This window comes from Sinocyclocheilus grahami, unplaced genomic scaffold (assembly GCF_001515645.1).
Source record: "Sinocyclocheilus grahami isolate Dianchi unplaced genomic scaffold, SAMN03320097.WGS_v1.1 scaffold76.1, whole genome shotgun sequence".
Taxonomy (NCBI): Eukaryota; Metazoa; Chordata; class Actinopteri; order Cypriniformes; family Cyprinidae; genus Sinocyclocheilus; species Sinocyclocheilus grahami.
The window spans coordinates 2,120,270-2,135,540 of record NW_015505255.1 but is presented as its reverse complement, the minus strand read 5'-3'; the positions used below and the strand labels follow the sequence as shown (position 1 = coordinate 2,135,540).

General features: G+C 39.4%; 2 protein-coding genes across 2 annotated transcripts; one reads left to right on the top strand and one right to left on the bottom strand.

Annotated features, from left to right (window-relative positions):
* Window positions 1-60: 60 nt before the first annotated feature.
* LOC107585976 (retinol dehydrogenase 11) lies at window positions 61-7,617 on the bottom strand. The gene is given in 8 exon segments (XM_071582383.1): window positions 61-635; window positions 981-1,185; window positions 2,071-2,187; window positions 2,492-2,653; window positions 3,965-4,156; window positions 7,081-7,098; window positions 7,101-7,211; window positions 7,401-7,617. Coding segments are annotated over 8 exon segments (978 nt in total). The 5' UTR covers window positions 7,477-7,617; the 3' UTR covers window positions 61-538.
* Window positions 7,618-8,700: 1,083 nt separating this feature from the next.
* On the top strand, window positions 8,701-9,788 carry tmed3 (transmembrane p24 trafficking protein 3). The gene is made up of 3 exons (XM_016273179.1): window positions 8,701-8,978; window positions 9,122-9,367; window positions 9,454-9,788. The coding sequence occupies exons 1-3, from the start codon at window positions 8,835-8,837 to the stop codon at window positions 9,685-9,687; spliced, it is 624 nt and encodes a 207-aa protein (XP_016128665.1). The 5' UTR covers window positions 8,701-8,834; the 3' UTR covers window positions 9,688-9,788.
* Window positions 9,789-15,271: the final 5,483 nt, after the last annotated feature.

Here is a 15,271-nt window from a genome sequence, read left to right as displayed (position 1 = left end):
TCAAATAAACTGTTTATGAAAGGGGAAATTTTAAGTTTATTCCAAAATACTGCTTATGTTGTGCTACAGCTTTTATAAAATGCTCTTTTCCTTTACCATAAACTCACCTCGACTTTCAGTTTACAGAGGGTAACGATTCATTTAATATCTTTATTTCATTATTCAAAAATAGGCTTTGTAAAAATGTTAACCTATATTCATATTACACACTGAATTTTATTATAAGGTAAATCAAATGTCTAATTTAGCTATGCACAATGGCTAATAGCGTAACAGTATATAAAAAAAAAATCACTAATTATTTATTGCTTAAATTCATACTATTGCTGTTCATCTTATTGCATAGGCACTTCATTACAGAGCCAGCCTCATCCTGCATATTGAAACTCTACTTTCCCACATTCTTATTCAAACTGAAACTCTGTATTTCATATAAAGTAGGCAGATTTAATAGTCTGCAAATTTGGAATGTACAATCTTCACAGGAAAATGTGAAAAACTGCTTTTCAAATGCTTTTTCACTGGGCAAGGTATTGTCTCAAGCCAGGCCCACCATGGAAGCACTGAGATCCCACAGTCTGCAGGCTGCAGCATCATCCCTACCTTGAGGAGCTGCCTCTTTGGGGGCACAATCACTGTAAAACCACCAAGAGAGAAATTAACCACAGCCGGAAATGATCATAATTGAACAGCAATGGTCAGAAAACACTATGTGAATAAAAGCTTTAAAAAAGTGGTGAAAACAGTTTGTTGATTAAATGACAATGACATCCACTGCGAAACAAGGATCGCAAGATTGTCATCATCTTCATACAATTTGGTGCCAGTGTATATGATATCATGGGAGAGGTGACAAATATTAAATCTTGCTGGCTGTTGTGATGCTAACTTTAGAAAGTTTGTGTACATCTTTCACAGGCCTTGATGAGCAAAATCTTACTAGACTGCATTTAACACACGTGACAGAAGCAGCTACTGACCTGTAGTAAAGGCCGCTGGTATTCTGCAGACTCTCATCCACTGAGCAGTAGATGGTGGTCTGCGCACCCTGCCAAGGTGTTTTGACAAAGAAAAAAAGGGGCATGAACAAAAGCCTCTTCCATAGAGACAGAGAGGGGAAAAAGTGTCGGCCCAGCTCAGTTTGGATCAACCCAGGATGAAGAGTGTAAATTGTCACTCCTGTGCCTGAATGATAGACAGGGAGAGAGTTTGCAAGCAGCGGGTTAGAAGTATAGAAGTACAGTGCGTTCAATGGATTAGCATAATATTATAAAGACTGTAAATCCCCCACAGCCTTGTTTTCATCTGCATTAAATTCAATATAGCGTCTGACCCAGTGACTCTTAATCCTGGTCCTGGGCACATTTTGCATGTCTCCATTATTTAACACACCTGATTCAGATCATCAGCTCATTTTAGACCATGAAGTGGGTGTGTCAGATAAGGGAGACATACAATGGCTGTTTCTCAAATTGAGGACACAGAACGCACCCTTATGAGAATTGAGATGTGCTGCGTTCTTGCTTAACTGACCGCATAGTCACAGCATAAGCAGCGGCCAATGAACCATAAATATAACATAACATTACAAACAAATGTCATAATTTATTAAAACATTTCATTCTATTATAGATATTATTTACATATAATTGCATATCGTTTTATTTTACAGCGTTATATGTTTAACTATGACTATGTTAAGATTCATTTTAATATGCCAATAAAAATACTGCAGACTTTCTCCGGGCCTTACAACTTTATTCAAATTAGGCAAAACAAAACTATAAATGTTTACTTTCAAGAGTCGTCAAGTATTTGCGAGAGCGAGTTTAAAGCTTGCAGGCTTCCATACACCGGCGCCCGCAGCGTCTTCTGGGATTTCTAACGGCTCGATTCTCTCAAGTCTGCACTCGATGCATCCTCGATTTCAAGAACACATCCGGGCACTTTCATGCGTCCTCTGTACTTGCGTTCTAGAGTATTGAGAAACGGTCAATATGTGCAGAGCAGGGGTCCCCAGGACCATGATCAAGAACCACTGGTCTAACCTGATTCAGGTCTATAGTTTACCTTTCAGTCTGACAGCAAGTTCGCGGGTAAACAGAATATTGGCCAGCTTGCTCTGTCGATAGCTTACCAATGGATCATAGTTTTTCTCCAGGTTTATATCATCAAAATCAATCTTGCCTGTCAAACAGAAAATAATTTGAAATATTATCAGAATCAAAATATTGATTGTGCCAAATAATCACTGTAAATGTATTTGCATTGTAAATAATACATATAATACATTACCATGTGTATTTTATACCCTTTTATTTTTATAAACACAAGAATTGCACATTTTGTTAAAACAGAGCTTCTTGTCAGAGAACAGGATAAGGAGAATAATCACTGCTTACAATAATTTAGAGTCTACAAAATGATGAAAAAAATAAGTGTTGTTATGAGTGATTCAGTTTAGCACATAAAGACATATGGGCTTGCACACCTGTTTCATGGGCCAGGCTGGAAACATTGACAACACGGCTTGGTGTTGATTTCTTCAACAAGTCCAGAAGTAAGTTGGTAAGCAGGAAATGACCCAGATGGTTCACACCAAACTGCATCTCAAAGCCATCATCTGTCTTCCACTGTGGGCACATCATTATCCCTGTTGGCAGGGAAAAAAAAAAACATGAATATGAATTAATACACTACTCACAAAAAGTTAGGGATATATTAAACTTTCGAGTGAAATTTATGGAAAATGTAAAAAGTTCATGCTACAGTGATATTATATCATGAAAGTAGGGCATTTAAGTAGACACATGCAATGGTAATTTCTTCATCTCAAACAATTTACTGAAACAAAAGCTAACAACAGTTGTGGGTATACCACAACAAAAAATGTCAATGTCTCAAGAACTTGTCATGTGTCCTTGAGCATCAATTACAGTTTGAAAATGACGTCTCATGCTGTTCACATGTCGACTTATTGTCTGCTGAGGCACGGCATTTCACTCTTCTTGAAGGGCTGCCCTCAGGTCATTGAGGCTCTGGGGTGCAGGGTTACGACCCTCTACACGACGACTCAGCTGATCCCACAGGTTTTCTATGGGATTCAGGTCTGGAGAAATCAACTTTCATCAGAGAAGAGCACTGAGGCCCACTGGTTCCTCGTCCAGCACAAATGTTCCCTGGCCCATGCAAGACAATGATGCCTGAGCCAGGTGGTGTGGTCAGGTACCCTTGCAGGTCGTCTAGCTGATGTAAGCGGTTTTGAATGGTCTGACGTGACACTCAGGTGCCTCTCACCTCCCTTAAACATGGCCTGGAGTTGAGTGGCATTCATCATCCGGTTCTGCAGGGCACTGTTCACAATGAAGCGGTCATCAGCATGGGATGTGGCCAAAGGATGTCCACTTCTATGCCTTTCTGTGACTCTTCCAATCTCTCTGTGTCTCTGTTGCATCCTGTTGATGACACTCTGTGACACTCCAAGCTCAGTGGCAACTTCCCTCTGAGAACATCCCGTTTGAAGCCTCGCAATGGCCAGGTACTGTTGATAAATTGTTAGGTGTCGTCTTGGTCTCATGATGTAAAAATGTGAACAGCATAATGAAGAGAACTGTTTAAATACAAATCATCATTGAACCAGAACATTTAGTGGTCGATTCATGGATCAGAAACTTTTTTAATTTAATTTTATTTTTTTATCAATTTTTGCGGTTAATCACCTCGTTAGAGAACAGCATGTTATGCAATAAGTACTGAGACATTTAACAGTTGGACATGTGCATTCAAAAGTTTAGAGAATGTCAAATTAAGTTCACCTGTAAAGGTTATTATGCATTTTAGATGCAATCTGAAATTTCACCCGAAAGTTGAATATCCCTAACTTTTTGAGAGTAGTGTATATAAATACATAGATATTAACCATGTGTTCATGCAGATGCATTACAATCTGGCCGACATTCCTTACCAGCATTATTAATGAGAATATCCAATCTCTCTTCAGTCTGCTGTACATCTTTGGCCAGAGCTCGGACAGACTGCAAGGAGGCCAGATCCAGCATCTTCACAACCACGTTGCCATTTCCACTCCTCTTTCTGACCTCATCTGCTGCTTTGTTGGCTCTGCCCATGTCTCGGCAAGCCAGGATGACCCTTGCACCTGAACAATGGTGCATAAATGGTCATTATGTTGTATCTTGGCATGAGGCAATGCTTTTCTGCAGCCATCAAGCCTTCAACAAATACAACAAGGCTTGCATGCACTCTCTTACTGATCACAAATCAGAAACCATGAAGTTGTCATTAGTTACAAACTGGGCCATGTTAGGGTGCTTTCACACCTGTAGATCAATTGCTCTGTTCTGAAATGGATTAAAATTATTACAATGTTGCTTTTTATTCTTGGTGCGTTTCGCTTTCACACGGCAAAGTTTCTAAACGGACCAAATTTTTTAATACAAGACACGCGCGAGTAAACTGTTCTCTCATTGGTCAAAGTTCCACGGTTTATTTTCGGGATTCCACTTAGCTGTCACAGCTGTCATCCGTCAGGATGGAACGTCAACAGCTTCGCGGGCTTATTGTTGGGGTTTTTTGTAGCTGTCGTTTTATTAATTTATCATTTTGAGCAGGAGTGCAGGATTCATCGGGAAAACATTTTTAAAATGCACCTACTACGAAAAAGAGCAATAAAACGGCATTATAAAACGAAAAAGTGCACTTTGATTTTGGCGAAGACGTGCTCACCCACAGACATTCACAGGTTCATTTTGGTATTAGCAAAAAAACAAAGCTAATGCTTTTCACTGAACTTACGTAATTACCCATCATACATTGTGTTATAGCCTGGTTGGTTGGTCCATTGGATCGGATTGCTTTCTCACTACAACCAAACTGCTCCAGAGTTTGTTTTCAATCGAGCCGAGACCACCTCGTTCAGGCGATCTCGGACCGATTGTTTTGGCGCGGATCCGAGCGCGATTGCCGTGTTCACATATGCCCAAACGAACCGAGCTAAGGGGGGAAACGCGCCAGGTTCCGAAACAAGGGGCCAGGTGTGAAAGCACTGTGGTTTGATAAGCGATGGATTGCATAATTAAACCAGTTTTTTCTTCCCCCTGTGGATTTATCATCCCTTTCAAACCCATATACCATTATTGTGTCTGTGAAGTTTCAGCACAAATCTACAACAGGACATGCTGTGAATATCACTTTTTGGGTGAAAGCAACAACATACTGTTTTCATTTGTGTCTCTTTAAATGCAAATGAGCTGCCTGCCCCTTTTCCAGAAGAGGGCTGTGCCTTCAGAGATCATGCCTTGGGTACTATGGCAACAACAAACAAAATATCCATTAAGGAGTGTCTATTTACACTAAGTACAAATAGACCACCTTGTTGGTAGAGGCTATTTACACTAACTCCACCCACCGACTTGATTGGGCTAGTCAACATTACAAAAGACTCATGTCTATTAACAGCTGTAGTGGCATAGATGGTAAAGTGCCTACCGAAGTCGTTTTTGACATGATCGATCCGGGTTCGAATCTGCCTTTTACCTAACTTTTTTTTCTCCCCTTTCAAATCTCATATCACATCGGAAAGGCATCTATTTTTAATAAAAATGAAGGAAATAATTGAAAAGTTGAAGTATCAGGTTGGGTTAGGGTAGGTGTAGGGAGGGCTTTATTGTCTCTATAAGGTGGCACTCATTTTATAATTTGAATTAACATTATAATTTAGCCTACACGCAATACATTATTATTGCATACAGTTTTATAATGTACTACAATACTGAGGTGCACATAATTGTCACTATTTGCAACAAGTAGTATAAATAGCAGAAAATCCTGCTATTTTAACATATTGTAAATAGAATCTATAGCTATTTGTACTTCGTGTAAATGGAATTAATTGCTATTTGCACTTAGTGTAAATAGCATCTATCACTATTTTCACTTACTGTAAATAGCCTCTATAGCTATTTACACTTAGTGTAAACAGTCACTGCCTTTTTATTATTATCTCTGTGGGGCTCATGAGACATTGCAAATTAGTCATTAGTCATCATGAAAAGTTTATTCTTTGCATGGGTTTAAAAAGCCTTGCCAGTATAAACGTCTGATAAAGTTTTCTGAGAGCACACACTAAGCATGCACACACGCACATAAAGCAGACTCTTTTGCGTCAACTATCAAATACACACAAGGTTTTGTCATAAACACACAAAGTTCTTATAGCCACAGTCTGCATGTGTATCAGTATAGCTATTAGATCTGTGAAATGAGTTTCTTGGACATGGCGACAACGCACTACTAAAGCAACCTTGGGCGTAAATATTTTAAATTTGAGGGGATACTGTGATGTGCATTTCCTAAAAAAATAAATAAACTCAGGACAAATCCAGGCATTCGAGGGAGTTCAGAAACTGTGCTTAAAGAATAACTCCTTTTAGAGTGGACTTTATGGGGTGTGGACTTGTTGTAACTTTGCAGATATTTTTCATGCACAAAAAGTAACATCACACACTAAAGAAAGTAGAAAAAAACTTACTAAGACCCCTTTAAAACAGTATCAATATGTGACCCTGGACCACAAAACCAGTCACAAGTCGCACAGGTATATTTGTAGCAATAGCCAACAATACACTGTATGGTTCAAAATGATCGATTTTTTATTGATCTCTTTTTCTTGTATCCTAACAAACCATTCATCAATGGGAAGCTTATTTATTCAGCTTTCAGATGATGTATAAATCTCAATTTCAAAATTATGACTGGTTTTGTGGTCCAGAGTCACATATTTGTTTAAACTTTTGTTGTTTAAATCAAGGTCAGGGTTTCTATGCCATGTCACAAAAATAAATAAATAAAATAAATTGATTTTATACTATCACATACTTTAAGTTATTTTAATGAAAAACAGATGGGTTAACCACATATCATGCTTTGATTTAAGATACTGTAATATTTGTTATTATCTTGGACATTAATATCACAAAACAGGATTACTATATATACTTTACCTCTCATATGATGCCAGTTCTTTAAAATAACATCTTTAGAGCTCCATTAAACTAAACTGACCTCTCTTGGCCATGTCTCTTTGCCGATACCAGTGTTGGCTCCTGTTATCAGAACAGTTTTGCCGTCCAAGAGGGCTTTACTGCGGCAGACTCCCCCAGCCCGCCATCTCCGCAGGGCAAAGAGCCCGACACCTACCGGTACAGGTGCGACATTAGTCCAGCATCATTACCTCACCTCTAATTCATTACATCACCACTACGCTCTTAATGTCGGAAATGTCATTTTCCACGCTTGTAAATTTCAGATTTAACTGCCTCATATTGACATATTTCTTGTTTTTAAATATACAACATAATGATTTTGTATAAAGTTTAGCCTACCCGTCACCAGGACAGCTGCGACACCTGTAGGATGTTCTTCCACAAACTCCTTCACTGCCTTTGTGTAGTCCTGCATTATTACACCTGGTAGATTCTCCTTTGACTGTGTAGTTGTGACAGTCCAGCTCCTTCAATAGCAAAAGTGTCTGCAGACAGATCACCGCACTACACACTACATCTAAAAAGTGTACTTTGGCGTGAACACAGTGGACTCAAGTGCTCCAGTCACGAATTTCAAAATAAGAGTCCGATTGTTGCTTGTAAAAATGCGGCTGTGGCATACACAGAAATGACAATCATCAATAGTTTAATAATACATTTGAACTGTTTTGTGGTGTTGGCTTACAGTATGACTTTTGCTGACACAAGCAATCATATTTGCAGATCCTTGGCATAAAATGTTTGAAAACACCTGCCTTAGTAAGTAGGTACTGACAAAACTGTCCGTGGCTCAGTGCACATTTATTGTCTTTATAAGGTCATTGTAAGTGTTATAATAGTGTTTGGCTGTGTATTTCATGAGACTTTCTACCCAGGCGAGGTAACGAAACGTAGCACGTCTGTGTACATAATACCAAAGTTTAAGGCTCTAGCCTATTTTTCTTCCCATTCAATAAAAAAATAAGAGTGATTAGAAAGGTCAGCATTTTAAAGGCTGTGTGGAAAATCGATTATTTAGAAACAAGGATCACAATATAAGTGTCAATTTGTTGTTGTTTGGTTATACAACATTAAACAAATATTTCAGATATAGCAAAAAGTTGAAAGACAAAATATAAACACGAAGATTAAGACTTCAACTTATAAAGTAAACTAGGCTAATAGGCCTACATGTTCAAGGATATAGTTTTTGGTAAATCGCTTTTTGTGTCTGGTTTACACTTCGTTTCCTACACTAGTTTTTGACTCCACACTCTATCAGATCATGAAAAATGTCAACAGTAAAGTGTGGACCCCATAGTTTATGTACCGGAAACCGCTTTGTTTTGTCCTAAGTAATAGGATATCACACCATGAGATAAGAACTATATTATTGCTTTCTCTACTGCCACCTACTGCTAACTGTCTGCGAACACCTCAGCCAGGAACCTTATTAGAATTCATGCAAAATCTTACAACACGTGCAAAATATCACAAGACGCTACTTTTGTTATTATTTCGCATGATCAGATCATAATTTTTCTTTAATTTTAATAAAAAAAACTGTCAGCTCCATCTGGACAAATCCTTGACTTATCATTTCGGAAATAATCTTTATTTTGAAAAATAAAGGGGCAAATAACCCGGAAGTAACCTGTCCTGCCACGTCAGTGGTGTGTTTAGCTTTCAAGCTGTCAAGTGCCTGAGAAAGTTCAGCTGTTCAGCTATAACTCAATGGAGGAGGCTTTCTATGCATTTTAAAGAATAAATTAAGTTTTCTTCCACGTAAACACTATGAGATACCCTTTTCTTTTAATTCTGGCTGTGTACACAGCCTCTGCAAATGCCACCGAATTAACTTTTGAATTGCCCGATAACGAGAAACAATGCTTTTACGAGGACCTAGAGCAAGGAGCAAAGTTTGATATAGACTTTCAGGTAATTGTGCCCACAGCTGCTTTTGACAAAAGTGCCTCTTTTTTTGTTGCAATGTTGATTATTTATTTTTTGTTTTCTAAGTTGAAAAACATTGTTAAACAACTTAAAATATTATTAATATCAATACTTTTCTTTCCATACAGGTTATTGCTGGAGGAAACTATGATGTTGACTGTTTTGTGACAGATCCACTGAATAATATGCTGTATCAGGAACGAAAAAAGCAGTATGACAGCTTTTCCCATACAACAACCATGAAGGGAGTGTACAAGGTCTGCTTTAGCAACGAGTTTTCAACCTTCTCTCACAAAACTGTTTACCTGGACTTCAGAACTGGAGAGGATGACAGATTAATGCCTGACATGAATGGAGTGACAGCTCTCACACAGGTGAGAAACACAGACAGCATGCACTCATACATAATATACACTGTGCATATATGCATTTGATATGAACCTCTGAATAAATCATGCAGATGGAGTCAGCCTGCCTGTCTATCCATGAGATCCTGAAAGTGGTTTCAGATTCTCAGACTTGGTATCGTCTTCGGGAGGCTCAGGACAGAATCAGGGCTGAAGACCTGAGTGAACGTGTGCATTTTTGGTCCATTGGGGAGACCATCATCCTGTTTGTGGTCTGTATTGGCCAGGTGCTTATGCTTAAGAGCTTCTTCAGTGAGAAGAAAGCCAATGTTGCCACCAGCACATAGACCTAGTTTTCTAGTCTGCCGCATTTTCTCCGTTAATCAGTCTGATCCCCTTAAAACAACCTTGACTGATGCCTACAACCAACCAAAAATTACATCTGTGTCAAAAAAATGCCTTAAATATGGAATAATGTACTAAAAGCTATGCAAGAGTTCATTATTTTGTGTAGTATATTCAAATTGGCTTCTATGTGCATTATTCACTATATCAGTAATGGACATTGACCTGGTGCTCAATTATGCTACCACATCTTAATGTTTTTTGTTTGTACCAGTGGTGTTTTGTTAAATTTTTACATTGTCCACTTTAAGTGTGTGCACTTGTCAACTTTAAATGCATATGTCTTAACATATACTTTATATAGAAAAGAAAGAATAGTTTTGGTGGTTTGTGTTAATTATGGCAATAAGATAATGACTGACTGTGTTGAACCTCTTGTTTTCTGTTTAGCAAAGCCCTTTCTGTTTATCTCACATTCAGAAGGGAAAAATCCATGGTGAATAATTTATATATGTAGATCTGGGAAAATATGAAATGCTTGTTAAAATTCATTATTTTCTAACGCCTTGATTATTATCCTGTCTAATTGTAAGTGCCAACCGCACACACCACTGCTGATTTTTTCCCAACTCTAAGTTACTTTGGGGATATGGAACAAGGGCTTGCACTTTTTTTTGGACTGTAACTGAAACATCAACTTAACATGCAATTCAAAAGCTATTTTATAAACGTATTACATATTTTTCGGATATTTGTTACAAACAAATCTAATTTTGCATACCTTAGCCCAGTATGGTAAATCAATTTGTGACATTTATTGATTTCTTATGAAATTAATAACATATATTGTGTTGTTTACATTCATGACTTGTGTTAATTGACTAATTAAAAACAAAGTTTTGAATTGATTTTGAGTCATCATATTCATAATATCATATAATGACATATACAGTGGATGACGTCATTAATGAACATAAGTCTGGGGCTGTGACAAACAGCTTGTGCACAGCTATGGCATATGACACAGCGCTGCTCACATGGCTATTGCTCCTATAACAGCTCATTTATATCAGTTCTTTTGTCTTAGAGTCGTTATATTTCTAACAGGTTTCTGGTCGTTCTAAATCAGACGCAGATAAAGTAGCACAGTAAAGATTACATTAATATGAATGCATTAGTGAGAGCGATTGCGTGTGTGAATTAATTCTACCTGGCAGCGTCTCTCTACTAGTAGTGAACCTGTGGAATTTACTAGTTATTAAGAAATATATGCTTGAACTTTTCAGTTTCTAAGCTATTTTATTGAGAAATCACAGAACAGTGTTGACAATACATTTCCGCGCTGAATGATTCTGTGTGCGTGATGTACGCGCTACTGTCTGTAGCTATGTGTGTGCGTTACAGTGCAGATTAGTGCAGTGCATTAGATTAGAATGGCGATTAATTTTCCTGTACAACAAGATGTTTAAAACGTGCATTCTCCTGTTCAATTTCGAGCATCCAGTAATATAATCACACTTGCATGTGTTGTGAGGATTTGCAGCTCGTTTCTTCATTTGCATGTGTTGTGAGGATTTGCAGCTCGTTTCTTCATTTGCATGTGTTGTGAGGATTTGCAGCTCGTTTCTTCATTTGCATGTGTTGTGAGGATTTGCAGCGTTTCTTTATTTGCATGTGTTGTGAGGATTTGCAGCGTTTCTTTATTTGCATGTGTTGTGAGGATTTGCAGCGCGTTTCTTCATTTGCATGTGTGTTGTGAGGATTTGCAGCGTTTCTTCATTTGCATGTGTTGTGAGGATTTGCAGCGCATTTCTTCATTTGCATGTGTTGTGAGGATTTGCAGCGTTTCTTCATTTGCATGTGTTGTGAGGATTTGCAGCGCGTGTGTTGTCAAACTGATGAAGATGTTTTCTTAATTTGCTGGTGTTTTTTCAATTTGCATGTGTTTTCTTAAGTTGCAGCGCGTTGAGCTCTCTCGGCCACCGTAGGCATTGACATTAAAAAACGAAATTTAATTTTGGTACTTAAGTACTTTTAAAAGCAAGTACTTCTGTACTTTTACTTAAGTAAAAATCTGTCTTTACAACTTTTACTTGTTGTACACGTATGGATTTGTCCCATACGTGACTTCCCTTGTCCCGTTTTTTGACTGCTACGCTGATCTAACCACTGACTGATACAACAGCAGCAGTGCTGATCACTTGAGAAGGATCACCGATACATGTCATCATCCAATCACAGCCCCCCTCACGCCATATACGTTAACTCAGAAATCATGAACAAAACTGTTTGAGGAAGGCTGCGCAATCCTCTGCCGGCTCGTCTCTCCCGTTTCACAGCAAACGGCGCTCGCGCTAATGCCAATTCCGTCCGTGTTTCACTTCAGTAAATCAGTTTTGGTGAATATAAACTACATAATTATTTTTCATGAGTTCAACATCCCACCTCGCAAGAGACGTGATCAGTAAGAGAAGTCGTCTTTCACCATTGGAATGTTGTTAAATAGAGAAAAACATTTTATTTTTAAGTAACTAATAGCATAATTCTTATCAATAACCTTGGACCTTATTCTTGAAACACAAAATGACCAATAAAAAAAGGTGTCTGTTACAGTACTCCAAGGAAGGCGATGAAGACGAAGATAATCCACAAAGAAAGTCTTTAAATTATAATCCACACAGTTACAGGGAAGGAAATAATTCAGGGTAGCTGTAAAACATGTAACACGAAACAATAACCGACAAACTACTGAACAGAAAGAACTTTAAGTAAGGCAGCTGACGAGGGAAAAACAGGTGAATGGAGTTAACTAATAATGACTAATGAGCAAATTAACTAAAGAGCTAAACCAAACAGGAACAAAACCATATAAGGAAAAACAGGAACAGGCAGACGTAACAGAAAAAGACAATACTAAAGTTCATACACTTAACAGTACTCCCCCTCCCCGGAAGGTGTGACCTCGCGCCATAGCAGAGCGATCCAAGGAGGGTGGGAGGGGGTGTGGGAGGACCGGCAGGAAGGCAGGCTGAAGACCAAGGTGGCGATGAGGGAGGGAGGAGCCATTTAGGAGACGGAAGGTACCAGGGCGGAGCAGACGGTTGGAGGAGCCAGGAAGACGACAGGAGGGAGCTGGAGTAGGAGGAGCCAGACATGACCCAGACCGCAGCCATGATGGCGGCCCCCGGTGGAGCCGGCGGAGGAAGGAGCCATGGTGGAGGAAGGGCTGACACCTCCAGGGGGCCGACTGACGGCGGCGGAGCCGGGGGTGGTAGAGACCAAGGTGGAGAGCCGACGAGCCAGGGCGAAGCGAAGATCCGGAGGGCCAAGGCGGAGCAAGTGGCTTCAGCGAATGAGGCGTAGGCGGAGATCCGGAAGGCCGCGGCGGAGCCGGAGCGACAGAGGACTGAGGTGGAGCTGGAGGGAAGGAGGAGCCCAACGGAGCCGGAGGGACGAAGGGACGAGGTGCAGCCGGAGGAGTGCAGTCCCGAGGTGGAGGTTGAGGGATGAATGACCAAGGTGGAGCTGTTGGACTGACGGGCTCCGGTGGAGACGAGGGAGCTGGAAGCCATGGTGGAGCCGCTGGGTTGCAGGACTGAGCTGCACCAATGGAGCTGGAGATGGGCAGACCCGCAGCGAGCCCACGCCACAGATGGTGGGCTGAGGGTGAGCAGAGGGGCTGACACGATCCAGCAGAATGAGCTTTGATGAAGGGAACAGATCTATGAGAGAAGGCTGACAGGATCCAGCAGAATGAGCTTTGATGAAGGGAACAGATCTATGAGAGAAGGCTGACAGGATCCAGCAGAATGAGCTTTGATGAAGGGAACAGATCTATGAGAGAAGGCGGGAGAGGGAGGTTGGGTGGGATTTCTTGCCAGAATGATAGCACAGATGATGGACATATTTGTAGCTCTGTATTCCTTTCTATTAAATCTCCCGAGTCCAGTTCTTGCTCACCCTCAGTGGTGGTGCAATGGGCGGGGCTTTCCTTAGCCCCAACGATCTCCACAGCTGTATCCATCGTCGCTTGCGCTGTCGGCTCTCGCACCTGGTCAGACACTTGAGGCACAGGCTCCGGGGCGATCATCAGCTCTGTCGCTCCTGATGGCAATGGCTCAACGACCGCGGCAGGCTTTGACTCTCCATCTGCGGTGGGCTCAGACAGCTCTGTGTAACTAATAGCATAATTCTTTTTAATAACTTTGGACCTTATTCTTGAAACACAAAATGACCAATAAAAAGGTGTCTGTTACAGTACTCCAGGGAAGGCGATGAAGACGAAGATAATCCACAAAGAAAGTATTTAATTATAATCCACACAATTACAGGGAAGGAAATAACTCAGGGTAGCAGTAAAACATAACACGAAACTATAACTGACAAACTACTGAACAGAAAGAAAACTTTAAGTAAGGCAGCTGATGAGGGGAAAACAGGTGAATGGAGTTAACTAATAATGACTAATGAGCAAATTAACTAAAGAGCTAAACCAAACAGGAACAAAACTATATAAGGAAAAACAGGAACAGACGTAACAGAAAAAGACAATACTAAAGTTACATACTTCATACTAGTTCATAGTGTCAAGCACCAAAAGCAGCCCATATTAAATCTATAAGCTGTCTTTAATTGAAAAAGACACATTTTCATGCATAGGCTACTATATGTGTGTGTGTATACATGGTCAACCATCCACCCCCCACCCCCCAAGGGGATTGTCCCGTATTTTCATTTTCTGTAGTTGACAACCCTAACTGGGACACCCCTTCTAATTAACAGGTTTGACTACTTTAGTAGTTTCCAAGAGTACAAATCTTAATATAATATAGAATAGAATAGCATATAATGATATTCTAGGGAATTGTGTGCTTCCAATTTTATAGCAACAGTTTGGACAGGACCCTTTTGTATTCTAACATGACAATGCCTCTGTGTATAAGGCAAGGTTCAAAAAGAAATTATTGATTCAGTCAGTGTGGAAAAACTTGACTGGTCTGCATAAAGCCAAGACCTAATCCCAGCTGAACACCTCTGGTGTGACTTTAATTGCAGACCTTGAGCCAAAAACTCATCACCAAACACCAATGACTTGTACATATTAGACACTTCAATTTAGATACAAAACTTTATTTAAAAATTTAAAATTTTTAAATACATGAATTATGTTTCCATCTTTGTTGCTAAAGTTTTGGAAGTGCCTTTTTCTGTTCTAAAGAAAGGGGTATCCCAATACTTTTGTCCGTATGTCATTGTACATACATTATACACATACTCATGGAAATTACTTAAAGTAGTCAAACCTGTTAATTAGAAGGGGGTGTCCCAATTCTTTTGGCAATATATTGTATATATATATATTGTATATGTGTATATGTATATATATATATATATATATATATACAGTGGTGTGAAAAAGTGTTGGTCCCCTTCCTGATTTCTTAATTTTTTGCATGTTTGTCACACTTTAATGTTTCAGATCATCAAACTAATTTAAATATTAGTCAAAGATAACACAAGTAAACACAACATGCAGTTTTTAAATGAAGGTTTTTATTATTAAGGGAAAACAAAATCCAAAACTAC

Excerpts from the sequence above, each read along its gene's own strand:
- tmed3 (XM_016273179.1), top strand. The coding sequence starts at position 8,835 with ATGAGATACCCTTTTCTTTTAATTCTGGCTGTGTACACAGCCTCTGCA. Across the intron at positions 8,979-9,121 it reads AGTTTGATATAGACTTTCAG|GTTATTGCTGGAGGAAACTA; the intron begins GTAATTGTGCCC and ends CTTTCCATACAG. Across the intron at positions 9,368-9,453 it reads GAGTGACAGCTCTCACACAG|ATGGAGTCAGCCTGCCTGTC; the intron begins GTGAGAAACACA and ends TAAATCATGCAG.